Source organism: Marmota monax, unplaced genomic scaffold (assembly GCF_021218885.2).
Source record: "Marmota monax isolate L192 unplaced genomic scaffold, Marmota_monax_Labrador192_F-V1.1 WCK01_AAM20220418_F8-fsc00102, whole genome shotgun sequence".
Taxonomy (NCBI): domain Eukaryota; kingdom Metazoa; phylum Chordata; class Mammalia; order Rodentia; family Sciuridae; genus Marmota; species Marmota monax.
Genome location: NW_026692494.1, coordinates 4,640,031 through 4,652,745, shown reverse-complemented (window position 1 = coordinate 4,652,745; position 12,715 = coordinate 4,640,031). Strand labels below are relative to the sequence as shown.

General features: G+C 68.2%; 2 protein-coding genes across 4 annotated transcripts in view; both read right to left on the bottom strand.

The window, feature by feature from the left end:
- Positions 1 to 48: 48 nt before the first annotated feature.
- Positions 49 to 4,565, bottom strand: Rax2 (retina and anterior neural fold homeobox 2). The gene is made up of 2 exons (XM_046444119.2): positions 1,464 to 4,565; positions 49 to 1,208 (listed from the first exon to the last, which is right to left on the bottom strand). Exons 1-2 carry the CDS (start codon positions 1,677 to 1,679, stop codon positions 870 to 872), a joined length of 555 nt encoding a protein of 184 aa, XP_046300075.1. The 5' UTR covers positions 1,680 to 4,565; the 3' UTR covers positions 49 to 869.
- A 124-nt stretch (positions 4,566 to 4,689) lies between these two features.
- Positions 4,690 to 12,715, bottom strand: part of LOC124092473 (megakaryocyte-associated tyrosine-protein kinase) — a 52,924-nt gene continuing 44,898 nt past the window's right edge. The window contains exons 1-14 of one of the 3 annotated variants that reach the window (XM_046444118.2): positions 10,572 to 10,781; positions 9,525 to 9,741; positions 9,278 to 9,337; positions 8,840 to 8,953; positions 8,645 to 8,760; positions 8,333 to 8,552; positions 7,741 to 7,834; positions 6,851 to 6,916; positions 6,224 to 6,323; positions 6,067 to 6,151; positions 5,926 to 5,999; positions 5,632 to 5,827; positions 5,202 to 5,288; positions 4,690 to 5,129 (exon numbers count right to left, since the gene is read on the bottom strand). In XM_046444118.2, the coding sequence (XP_046300074.1) occupies positions 4,890 to 5,129; positions 5,202 to 5,288; positions 5,632 to 5,827; positions 5,926 to 5,999; positions 6,067 to 6,151; positions 6,224 to 6,323; positions 6,851 to 6,916; positions 7,741 to 7,834; positions 8,333 to 8,552; positions 8,645 to 8,760; positions 8,840 to 8,953; positions 9,278 to 9,337; positions 9,525 to 9,596 (1,524 nt within the window). In that variant the 5' untranslated portion in view covers positions 9,597 to 9,741; positions 10,572 to 10,781 and the 3' untranslated portion in view covers positions 4,690 to 4,889. Of the gene's footprint in view, positions 5,130 to 5,201; positions 5,375 to 5,631; positions 5,828 to 5,925; positions 6,000 to 6,066; positions 6,152 to 6,223; positions 6,324 to 6,850; positions 6,917 to 7,740; positions 7,835 to 8,332; positions 8,553 to 8,644; positions 8,761 to 8,839; positions 8,954 to 9,277; positions 9,338 to 9,524; positions 9,742 to 10,571; positions 10,782 to 12,715 lie in introns of those variants that run through there. The other 2 variants (XM_046444115.2, XM_046444116.2) reach the window with 2 other exon arrangements.

The window sequence follows — 12,715 nt, the reverse complement described above, 5'->3', positions numbered from 1 at the left end:
CCAGCACTTACTACCATCTCACATTCCATGTTTTAGTGCAGTTGTGTTTTTAATATTTTGCGTCTGCCTCCCACTGTCTCCAGCCTGGGACCCGTGGTGTGTCTGGAGGTGGCTGGGTGGCGGAGGGCAGGGCTAGCGGTGGGGTGAGGGGTGAGGGGTGGAGGGTGGGGTGGGCGTGCGGGTGCTCTGGTGTTGACCTGGGCCTGTGGCTTCTTCTCCCCCTGCGCCCAGCGCCCCGGGTGCACCTCCACGGCGCCTCGCCCTGATCTGGGAGGTCCCAGGGCTGTCCAGGTGTGGGCCATGGGCTGTGGGGACGTCTGCTTCGCCCTTCCCCCCGTGTGGAGGGAGCAGGAGCTGATAGCAGCACCCAGGGCAGGCCACCCTTGCTTGCGTGGGTCCCTGAGCCTCCCTGGAGGGCACTGCCCCCACCAGCTCCAGCCCTGCCTGCTGTGCTGCCTCAGAAAACGCCGCCCATCTCTGGCCTCCTCCCTTAAGGGGCTGACGGTGGAGCCTGCCTCCCAGGACTGGTGGCAGGAGGGCTACCGGCAGGCGCAGGGTAAAGGTGACAGGAGGCTGCTGCTGTTTGTCACTTCTTGTCACTTCTGGGGCCCTGTGGGGGAAGGGCTGGGCAGACACTTCAGGAACCTGGCGCCCAGCACCATGCCCACTGGACACATGGGCTGAGGGGCCGAGACGCCCACAGGGCAGGGCCCCTGCCTGGGCCTGCAGGTCCTCAGGCCCCCCCTGCTGGGTGTCACCTGGCTGTGGGGTGGGGAGGGTGGGGGCACAGGGCAGGGTTCCCAGCAGCACATCGAGGTCTGGCACCTGGAGACGGCTGGGTCTGATTGGCTGCTGTCACCAGGCCCGTCTCAGGCTGGTGGCCAGGTTCTGTCCAGGGCCTGTGCGTGCTCCTTGGCCAGCAGCCGCAGGGACGCCTCCTCCAGGGCGAAGCCGTCCACCAAGGTAGGAGGGAAAGCGTGTGGCCCCAGGGAGGCCTGCAGCCCTGGGGCTGAGCCCAGGACGCCGGGGAGGCCTGGCCCCACCTGGGGGCCGGGGCCCAGCCAGGGCTCCAGGGGCAGTGGCAGGGCTGGGGGACGGGCAAGTGGCAGTGTGGGGGCCTCTGGGAGCCTCGGGGCTGCCACCGCTCCTGAGCCTGACTCCAGGCGCTCCTGGCGCCGCCACTTGGCCCTGCGGTTCTGGAACCAGACCTGGGGAGTGGTGGGGTCCTGCTGCGAGCTCGGCCCCTTCCTCCCCCTCCCCAGGCCCCTGAGGGCTGCCCGCCGCTGCCAGTGGCTCTGCTGTGCTGCTCCCAGATTCTGGGTTGAGGGGTCCCTCCCTCCAGCGTGGGCCCGGCCTCCTCCCTGGGCACTCAGGCCTCTGGGGCTCCCCCGCCTCCCGCCCACTCCTCGAGGCCTGGCGCCCGGCCTCCACCAGAAAGCCCCAGGCCCGGGTTGGGGCCTCACCTGCACGCGCACCTCGGGGAGGTGCACCTTGGCCGCCAGCTCCTCACGGCTGTACACGTCCGGGTAGTGGGAGGCCTCGAAGGCCCGCTCCAGCTGGTGCAGCTGGTACGTGGTGAAGGTCGTGCGGTTCCTGCGGTGCTTCTTCTTGGGGGCCTCCTCGCCTGGCCCCAGGCCCCCACCCTCAGGCCCCGGCCCCTCTCCCAGGCTCAGGAACATGGCTTCTCACCTGGCCGGGAGGACAGCAGGACAGAGTGTGGTGAGACAGTGGGAGGAACTGTCCCTGGGAAGGCAGGGGAGCCCACCTGCACCTCAGCCTCTGCCCTGCACCCCGTCTTTCTGGGGTCACCTCCCGCCTGCCCGTCCCCACTGCTGCAGCGTCCGCTCCTGCCGCTCCTCCCCGGTCCCCTCTCCCTGGCTCTGTGTGGGAGGACTCTGGGGTGGTGTCCCTCAGGCCCGAGTCCTCCACCTGTGCCGCCTGCCCAGGCTGGCTGCCCTCCACCAGCCTGCGGCCCGGCGTCTGCTGAGCCCAGGGGAGGGAGGATTAGTCGGAGCCGATTAATTGAGGCCCCCCCCCCCCGCCGCGGGTGCCGGTGTCCCCAGCCTCCAGGGAGGCAGCACTGGGGGCCGGGCTCCCAGGATTGCCTCCACCCCGCCCCGTGGGACGTCCAGGCCCCTCCGGCCTCAGCTTCCCTGGCTGTAAAATGGGGTCTCGGGGTGGAGCAGACAGCGCATAGCAAAGGCCAAGCGGGGACCCTGGGGGCGGGCGCTGCGGCCATCGATGGGGGCCAGCAGGGACAGCCGGCAGGTTCAGTGTCAGATGACGGAAGCGAGGTGAGGGCCGTAGTAGGGGTCCTCTGGATGCCGGCCAGGGAGCAGGAAGGGTCATTCTGGTTGGGTCTTGAGGTCTGCAGGAGGTCACTCTTCCTGTGCTCACTGCTTGTACGGAGCACTCAGTGTGTCCCAGGTACGGCCACGCAGGTGGCATCCCAGTGGGCAGCGGGCAGCCGGCAAGCAAAAACGAGGCGTCCAGCTTTGGAGCCTCGAGAAGCTCCCCCGGGGCCACTTCAGGGAAGAGGCCGGGGGTGTGGGGTGGTGAGGTGCTCGCTCTGGGGACAGCTCTGCATCGAGGAGGGCGCTGGGGGCTGTGGGCGGTTGGACAGCAGGGGGCTCACGGATGTCCACGTGGGCAAGATGGGGACCGGGAGGAAGCAGGCACAGCCCCGTGGGGAGAGGCCGGAGGCCCTGGGGTGAGGCCGGCTGGAAGGGGCAGGAGGAGCCGAGGCGTTTCTGGGGCACAGCATTTGGGAGGAGCTGGACTTTGGGTGAGGGGCAGCCCAGACGCAGGGTGCCTGGCGGCCTGGACTCGGGGGCGTGGGGGACACACGAGAGGCTCATCGAATGCAGTGAGGGGGATGGGTCCAAGTGGGGCCAAGACCCCTCTGGGAGGGAGGGGGACGCAGCAGACAGAGGAAGGACCTCGCAGGGACACAGCATGGCCACAACCACCGCCGCCCAGCCCGGCTGTAGAGGCAGAGGCTCCCGCGGTTTGGGAGGGCGTGGGGGGCAGGAGGCCTGAGCGGGGCTGCCCAGCAGTCAGCTGCAGTGGGCACAGGAGGGCCCCGCCCGCCCCGCACCTCCCACCCAGGGATCCCGCTGCTCTCAGGCCCAGGGGCGCACAGCAGGGGCCTGCGGGGACCCATGGGTGGAGCCGCACTCCAGACGCTGTCAGCTTAGAGGGCGGATTAGGGGCGGGCGGCAAGGGACAGGTGGCCCTCCAGCTGGCTCGGCGGCCTCCCAGCCTCCTGCCCTCCCGTTTCCCAGGAGGAGCTGCTAAACCCCTCGGGCACTGGTGGCCAGAGTGGACAGACTTCAGGAGCCATGCAGGAGGTCAGCCTGGCCTTGGGACAGCTGCGTGGGACTCCACTGGGGTCAGCACTGGGAGGCGGCTGGGGTCCAGGGGCCCCAGGGTTGTGTCCCCAGGAGTTTTTGTGCCCTGGAGGGGACAGGCTGGCGCCCATTGCCCCCCCACAGCGAGGCCTTGCGCACCTAGCCTGGCCGTGGACTTGCTGGCCAGGGCCAGTCAGCCTCCGCCTCCCGTCCAGCGCTCTCCTGCAGCAACCGAAGCCGCCTGAGGGCCACAGCCTGACCTGCCTCCTCGGTGTCCCAGTCGCTGGCCGACTGTGGAAGTCAGCAGGGAGCCACCGAGGAACACCCGCTGTGTGCCCGCCCCATGCTCCCTGCCGCTCCCTCCAGGGTCCTCACGCCCCCGGGAAAGAGCCTGGCCGGGCAGAGGGGACAGCTGGCCCGTCTGCCCAGGACTTCGAGTGTGAGCACTGAAGTCCCACCTAGAGAAGTCCCTGTCCCGGTCACACAGATGGGTGTGGCAAGGAGGGATGGTGTGGCCAACCGTCCCCAGGTGTGTGCCCAGGCACCGGCTCGAGTGCTAGGCCCTGGACATCTGGCCTGCTTTTGTCCAAGGGCAGTGTGGCACCGGGGCTATGGGGTGCCCTGTGCCTGGGAGGGCCTGCCCAGTGACGGGGGGCGGGGCGAGTGGCAGGACAGCGGCCATCATGACTGGGGAGCAGAGCTGGGGGAGGCAGGAAGCTGGCCCTGGAGGTAGGGGCTGGGCCAGCTCGGCTCTGCGCCCGGGGGAGCAGCCCCGCCCCATGGGCCTCGCTGCCCAATGCTGCCCGGCTTCCTGGCCCACAGCTCCCGCAGCATTGGGGCGCCGGGGGGGACGCAGAGGAGGATGGGCTTCCCATGACCTCCCAGAGGGGGTGAGGCCACAGCAGAGCCCTCTCCTTGGCTGGGGTGGGGCCGTTGGGGACAGTGGCAGGGGGCAGCGGCAGGGGACAGGAGACATAGACCCTGAGGGATAGTAGCCTTCTCCGAGGGGCTGTGGAGCTGGGGCTGTCCCTGGCCACTGGGTGCTCCATCTGTGAGGGACCCCAGTGGGGACACCTGCTGATGGGCCCAACCCGGAGCCCCTGGGCACTGTCCCCATGAAGGTGTGCAGGGGGGACCCAGCTGGATGGGTCCTGAGTGGGCAGTGAAGGGGCCCCATGTGGACCATCAGGGTGCTGCAGGTGACAATCTCTGGGTCCAGCCCCTGGACCACCGTCGGGGGACAGCGGGTCAGTGGGGCACAGCGGCAACCAGGGAAGTCCACGGGGTCCCCAGGCGCGGGTCCTAGGAGGTGCCAGTCACAGACACACGAACACCCTCAGGCCTTGGAGCTGGTCTTTATAGAGGCCGTGGTCCTCTGCTCCCAGGTCCAAGTGTCCACGCTGCCCGGCCCATGCTGGCCCTACCCTGGGGCCAGGAGGGCCACTGGTGGCCTGGCCTTCCCTGGGCCTGGCCGGTCCCCGCCCCGTGCTCCCTGCTGCTCTCTTGGTCCTCTGGGGCCCTTGGCCCTGCCGGGTGGGGTCACGGCTCCTGGCTTCGGGGCGGAGTGGACACGTCGGCGTCCTGTGCCCCCACGGTGGCCGAGGTGCCCAGACTGCGAAGCTCCCGGGTCAGCTTCTCTGCCACCTTGCGGAAGGGTGGCCGGCGGGAGGGCTCTGCCTCCCAGCAGCTGCCCATGAGGGCGTGCACGGGCCCAGGGCAGCCCTCGGGGGGCTCCATGCGGTAGCCCTTCTCCACGGCCTCGGACACCTCCTTCAGCGACTGGGGACAAGGGGCACGTGAGCGCGGCAGGGCAGGGCAGGCCCTGCCCCATCCTCAGGAGGCCCTGCTCACCATCTTGGGGTATGGAGCCCGTCCGTATGAGAAGACCTCCCACAGCAGCACCCCAAAACTCCAGACGTCCGACTTGCTGGAGAACTTCTGTGGGGCCCAAGAGCAGGATGAGTGGGGCCCAGGGCTCCTGCGGCCTCCTCTTCCTCCAGGAAGCCCTCCAGGGCTGGCCCCTCCTGTAGGGTCCCCCCATCCAGGTGAGCCCTGTTACCCTTCCCCTCAGAGAAAAGCCCATGCCCACTTCAGAGATGGGGAAACTGAGGCAGAGGGCAGACTAAAAGGAAAGACCATGGGCCTCTGGCTTGCTGAAGAGGCAGGGCCATCCCCTCAGAGGTTCAGAGAGGCCTTATGCCATGCCAGGGTCACACAGCAGAGCTGGGGCGCCGTCCTACTTTGTGGGACTCTGAAACTCCCAGTTCTGCAGGGGGCTCACCCCATGTTTGAGAGCCTCGGGCGCTGTCCACTTGACAGGCAGCCGGCTTGAGTCCAGCCCCTTCCGCTCAGCTTTGGCCAGGCCGAAGTCACTGACCTTGGCCACCAGGTCCTCGGAGACGAGGATGTTGCGGGCGGCCAGGTCTCGGTGCACCAGCTTCTTGCTCTCCAGGTACTCCATGCCCTCTGCCACATGCCTGGGAGGGGCGCCCAGAGCCTTAGAACAGGCCCGCCCTCCCTGCCTCAGTTTCCCCCGCAAGGGGGAGCCCACCTCCCCACCAGGAGCCCCACACACAGAGAGAACTGCAGGAGCTGGGCGTTGTTCACCAGGGCCCGGCCGCGGGTGCGGAGGAAGTTCACCAGGTTGCCCTGCGGGGTGGAGAGAGGTCGGCTCCAGGCTGCGCGGCCCCGCCCCCTGCGCCCGCCCGGGCCGCACCTTGCTCACGTGCTCCATGACGATGTAGAGCCCCTGGTGCAGGATCACGCCCAGGAGCCGCACCAGGTTCTTGTGCTGCAGCTTCCTGGGGGGGGAGGCATGAGAGCCGGCCGCCCCGCCCCGCGCCCGCCCCCTCCCGCCCCAGCCCGGGACTCACGTCATGACCGCGGTCTCGTCCAGGAAGGCCTGGGCTGTCACGTCGCACTTGATGTTCTTCACGGCCACCTTCTGCCCCAGGTACTCGCCCTGCAGGACAGCTGGGCGTGGTGGGCACAGGGATCAGGAGGCCACCAGTGATGGGAACAGACAGGCCCGCGCCCCGGGTCCCCAGGCACCCAACACAGCTGCAGGGGCCAGCCCCCGTGGCCCTGCAGGCTGCAGACCAGGGCCAGAGACCCCAGGAGCAGGGGTTCGGGCTGCACCCCCGGGCCAAAGCTGCTCCTCTGGAATGACGAGGCCCTGGGCTCACGCAGGCGACGGTCACCTGCACTCGATCCCTGCACCACAGAGCACTCAGCATGCTCTCTCAGGGCTCCAAGGATGGGGGCTCGGTAGTGGGAGAGTGACCACCTGGCCACAAAGCCAGAAGCGTCCCACTCTGGCCCTTACAGAGGAGGTGGAGACCCCGCCCTCGGCCAGGACGACTCCGGAGCTGAGGGGCCTTGGAGCCGAGCTACCACGCGGCAGAGGGAAACAGGCCCCCGCAAGCGCACCTGTCCTGGGAGGTGGGGAACGGGACTCCCAGGCCTCCACCCCACCCGCCTACCTCCAGCTCCGCCCTCACCTCCAAACTCTCCCTCTCCGATCTGCGCCCCCAGCGTCAGGTGCTGCAGGTCCAGGAGCCAGCCGGCTGCAGGGGAAGGCCAGGTCAGGGGTGGCACGGCCCCTCCCATGGGGTCCACCTGGCACCCCTCGGGGACACTCGCTCCTGCAGCCCCCTTCCCGGCAGTGCCCATTGATGTGCCCACGACTTCCCAGGCTCGGGACCAGTGACCTAAGCTGGGTGCTCCCCTCAGACCCGCACACCCAGCTTGGCCCTGGGGACTCCCTGTGGAGCCCAGAGGCAGTGCCAGGAAACCCCTCAGTCTCAGAGGCTGGGGCCACCCTTTCTGTCCTTCCAAATGCCCCATGGGCTTCCCTTCACTCTCCTTTACCTCTGACCACCAGGAACACACAGAGCAAAGCACACAATAAACATGGAGACCCATAAATGTTCTGGAACCTTCCAGGACTCTGGCCTCCACGTGCTCCTCTGCTCTGCGCCCTGCCCGAGGCTGGGTCTGAAGCCATCTGTTCCTCCTCCAGCCCCCCAAGCTCCAAGTCAGTGCTCGTCCCCACCCAGTGCCATGCTTAGCCAGGGAGACTCCAGTGCTTCCAAGGGCACACTGGCCACTCGGGCACCAGGCTGGAGGGTGGCAGAGCTGTGGAAGGACCCGGCCTCAGAGGGAGTGTGCAGGCGGGCTGGACCAAGCTAAGGCCCAGGTTTCCGGCTCAGGTGACATGGTGGGTGACAGGGACACGGCATGAGCTCAACATGGGACTAACCTGGGTCTGTGGTACTCCCTGCCCCAGGCCACCCAAGTGCTTTCCGTTCCATAGCGCTTGGCACAAGGACGCGCCAGGAGGTGTGTGCAGCCCGCATCCTGCTGCCCAGGCAGGCCTGTGCCCACCTACCCTTGGCCAGCTCCTCCTCCGCGGACCGGGTGCCCTGCTTCCTCTTGGGCCTCACCAACTTCGTGCAGATGGCACCCTTGTCCTTGCTGTAGTGCTGCAGAAATGGCAGGGATGGCCTTGAGCCTGGCCCTGCGCCCACCCCTTCGGGGTGGTCTCTGGGTGGGTGGGCCGGAGCTAGGGGGCCAGAGGGGTTCAGGTCGAATGGCAAAGTTGGCAGGTTTCATGAGAACCGGAAAAGATGCAGGGTGGATTCTGGGGGCCCTGGATTGACGCCAGTTTGGAGGTTCCTGGGGCTCCCCAGAGAAGCCACCTCGTCCTCAGAGGTAGAACCAGGGTGACTCGGCCCCCTGGTGGTCCTTGGGGACCAGCCCTCCATCTTTGCACTGAGGAAAATCCCACCCTGGAGCTCACACTGCCCAGTCCGCCAGGGATGGGAGGAGGCCTTGGAGCCTCCTAGGGGCCTGCCCCTGCACCTCTGTATTGGGGATGATGACACTTTGGAGGTCCCTTGTCTGCCCAGCTGCCAAGACCTGGAGGGAGCCCTGGGGTCCCTCTGTGCCCTCTGGGGCCCAGTCCTGATCCCCCAGGGCACCTCCACCATGTCCATGAGATTGCAGAAGCAGACGGCCTCATCGATGGTGAGGTGACCGTCGCGGTGCAGCACGCGGTAGTGGATGACGTCGCGGCCGAAGCTGACGCACAGCACGTAGTCGCCGGGGTGCCGCGCCGACTCACGCACCAGGAACAGCCCGTCCTCGGGGGGCTGCAGCTGCTGCACCGCCTCCTGGCCCGAGATCTTCCCGTGGAACCACCTGCGGCGGGCGGGCGTCGCAGCACAGCTGGGGCCCAGCTGGCCTGGGCCTGCGCTCCGCCCCGGGCCCGCCCGCCGCCCACGCCCACTCACGGCATGAGGCTGAGCTTGGGGTCCGCCGAGAGGGCCTCGCGCTCCCGCAGCGCGCCGGCCGCCAGCAGCCCCTCCTGGCCGCTGGCGTGGTGCTTGGCGCGGTACCAGCTCTTGTTCTGCGGGGGAGGGGCGGGGTGGGCGCCTGGTCCTGGGGAGTCCCCAGCCCCGCTCGCGCAGGTCCCCCGCCGCACTCACCTCGCAGGCCTCCAGGATGGTGACCACGTCGCCCTTGCGGAAGGCCAGCTCCCCCGGCTTGGGGCGCGTGTGTTCGCACTTGGTGATGCACTGAGTGCCCGGGGCCCAGCGCCTCTGGGTGGGAGCAGGAGCGGGCGGAAGAACGTGAGGGTGCCGTGGGGAGCCAGAGGGGGAGGGAGGAGGGAGGACAGGAGGGGAAGGAGATGGAAATTGGGAGGGACAGGGAGATGAGGGACTCAAAACCGAAGCAGCGGGGGGGGGGGGGGGGGGAAGCAGAGGGGAGGGCGAGAGGGCTGAGAAACATTGGAGTCACAGAAGGGACCCTGGACGGAAGGCAGGGAAGGCGCTGGAGCGAGGGTCGAGGCTGGGGGCCTCCTCAGGGGTGTGGACGAGCTGAGGAAGGGCTGGGGACAGAGGCACAGGCGCTGGGATACTCACGGTCGGCATCCTGACTGTGATGGGTGGGGGGTGCCAGGCCCCCAAAAGGCGAGAGCTCACCTGGGGAGGGGGCAGAGTCAAGCTCCAAGTCCCGTTTCCAGGTAGGCTTGGGCCCCAGGGTCCAGTCCCTGTCACTTGCAGTCCAGGCCAGGTGGGGCGCAGCCGGGAGGCACACATGGCCTCTCAAGGCATCCCGGGTCAGACCCAGGCACGGCCCCTCAGTCCCCTCTGGGGAAGTGATCTTTACCCGGGGAGGCTCCTTAGTCGAGTCACAGCCATACAATGCCAGCCTGGAGACCATGGAGGTTCGTCCTGCCATTTCCCCCAAAGGGAAACCGAGGCCCGGGAAAGGCGGAGAGCAGTGGTCACAGGCAGTATGGGAGGACCGCCTGGCTCAGGCCAGCAGCCAGCACAATGTGTAGGGAGCTTGGTGCCACCTGACCGCGCCTACTCCTTCCTCTTTTCTAGCAGTGGGCAGGGGCAGGGAGGGGAAGGGGGATGAGTCAAGGTCATTACCAAGAACCTTTGACCCTGAGGTGGAGCTGGGCCAGAGGAGGCTGTGCAGCCCTGCTGGAGGAGCAGGGTCCCCTGCCCCAGCCCTGGACAGACACGCCAAAGTCCCTCATTGCCGTTAGGCTGGAGGTCCCCCCTGCCTCTCCCACATCCCCTGCTGCAGGTGGCCGAGCATTAGGGAGGTTGAGGTGTGGGATCCCAGCTCCTCGGGCCTGTCCCCCACAAGCTCTGCAGCCCGGGGACTGGCCAGCACACTCGTGGGTTACACACAAGCACTAGAGCCCAAGGGCTCCTTCCCGGGGACCAGGGCGCCGGCGTACCGGCAAAGGCGCCGGTCCACCTAGAGACAGGTGCGCACCCTCGCGCACGCGTGTGGATACGCGGACAGACACTCGCCACCCGGAGCTGTGCACCTGTCCCCCGCCCCCAACTCACACACAGCCAACACCTGGGCGCCAGACGCTAGGCCACCCGGGCGCGCAGAGCCACACGCAGGGCCGTGCACACGCATCCCGGCCACACGCGCACAGCCCTCCACGTGGACGCGCCGATACGCACCCGGGCTCGTAGCTGCGCACGCCGCACCCAGAGACATGCCCCGCCGCGCCCGCCGGGATCGGCTGCCCACCCCCGCCCCAGCCGCGTACGCGCCTCGCGCCGGGACGCGCGCACTCGCGCGCACCCCGGCCCCTCCTGTGCAGCCCTGGGGCCCCCTTCCAGAGCCCGCGGGGTCCCCACCCGCCGCGGGGTCCCTCCTGCCCATCCCCGCGGACGCGCTCACCTGCTCAGGGGGCGTCCCCGGGCTGCGCCCTGCGCCCGCCCCCAGGAGGGCCCCCGCAAGCCGGCTGCGCACCCCGGGGCGGATCGGGTACCACAACTTGGAGCAAGTTATTCGGTTTCCTCATTTTTAGGGGGGAAGGACGGCCAGGGAGTGGGGGTAGCGGGAGGCGCCGCGGCCTGGGAGCCCCCGCGGGTCCTAGCGCCGGCCGCACTGCGGTCTGCTCGCGCGCCGCCGCCGCCGGCCCCTCCCCGCCGCGCCCTCCAGGTCCCCTGCGCCTCCCGCGCGGTCGGGGCGGGGTCCCGGGGCGCACTTGGGGTCCACGACGAGTCCTGACCTGGCGCCCAAGAGCACGCGCCGTCACCCACCCCGGGAAGTGGAGTCGCAGAGCGGGGAGCAGGGGCTGCACGCACGCGTGCACGCGCTCAGGGGTTGGGGAATCATGAGCTGCCCATCTGGGGAGGTAAGCAAGCCGCAGAGCCCCAGGACCCAGGGACGCTTCCCAGCCTGCAGTTTCAGCTCCCTCGGCCTCACTTAAGCACCCTCCATCGAGGGCTGTTAGTGCCTGGCGCCAGAAAACACGAACAAAAGCAAAAGCAGTAAAAATTTCCACCAGCTCCATAACGTCACCATCATGGGCAACCTGCGGGGGAAATTGGGGCGACCAAAGACAACACCTGGGAGCCTCTTGGCGGCCACAGAAGGACCTGCAGAGGCGGGAGGGGCGCTGCCTCCCTCCTCTGGCAACCCCCTGCAGGCAGGCTGAGCCGCCACCTCCCAGGACAGTTTGCCCTCCTCTGGTGGCCACTGCCCTGGGCCTGGGGGCAGCGCCCACAGCTCAGGGTTTCTGAGCTCACAGACCCCGTGTCCAGGCACCCAGTGCTCATGTCTGATCTCATTACCCCAAGACACAGGGTCTAGCTCAGAGCCCAGGAAGGAGAAGGCAGAGCACCCGCTGGGGTCCTCCAGGTGGGAAGGCCACGCCCTGCCAGGCGCCTCATGCGTGATTTCACAGAATCTGTCCAAGGGGTCCCTGTGGACAGACCCCCCCAGGCAAGAGAGGACATGGTGGGCAGAGGGGGCGGGGACAGCCTCTGGTGGCCTTGAACTGTCGGCAGTGGTGTCTGCAGAGGGGCCTCCATGAGGCGCCCGGGGTCCACAGCTCAGCACCCAGAGCTGGTGTGGGATGGCCCAGGGTAGGGCTCCTGGGAAGGGCTGGGGACCCTGCAGCTGTCATCCTAGGGACAGGGGCCAAGAGCACCCTACATGACAACCCCCATCTCTTGCCTGAAATAGAGCTGTCAGTAACCGCAGCGGAAGCCCCACTGTGCCGGGAAGTCCCCACCAGCCCGCCGCGACCTGCTCTGCCCGCCTGGCTCCAGGCCCGTGCTGTTTGAGGGCTGCGAGATGTCCTAGGCCCCCACTGTGACCATCTCCTGGACACACCAGGGACACAGGAGGAGGGTCGGGAGGGGCAACTCAGCAGCCTCTGTGTTGGAGAAGCACCAACTGTCCCCCCAGGACCCCAGGGTCCCTGTCCCATCCTGAGGGAGGGATCAGAGGAACCAAGGGCTGAGCCCAGAGGAGGACAGACGAGCGGACAGTTCCCCAGCGGGTGTGGCACAGGCCCCGCTGGCCCTGACTCGGGACCTGTCGCACTCCTGCTTTATCCGGGTCAGAACCACAGAACCGGTTGCTTCAGCGGGGAGGGGCTCCCAGAACCCACTCTTCCAACCCCGGGCCCCCTGCAAGGACTCAGCCGTCCCCTCTAGCGAGGCTGGGAGGGTAGTGGGGCTGCACATCACACACCCCCTCCTGGTCCCTGCTCCCCAGCTCCCGCCGGCTGCATCCTGTCCTTGGTGACAGCCTGTTGGCCTCAGGTCAGACATTCTGAGCCCTGGTGCAGGCTGGTGACCCTGCCCCCGTGTCCCAGCGGCCAGCTGTAGGCAGGGGGACAGCGGCGACTGGGGGCAGGCAGGGCCGCGGTCAATGCCATCCCAGGCCGCGGGGGAGGGCACTCGACTTTGAGGAGCCCCCGTGTCAGTGGACACAGGATCCAGGAGCCGCCTGGTAGGCCCTTTGCCCAAGGCATCGGTTGGGCCAGGGCTGGTGGCTGGGATGGAACCGACCTTCTAGATGCTGGAATT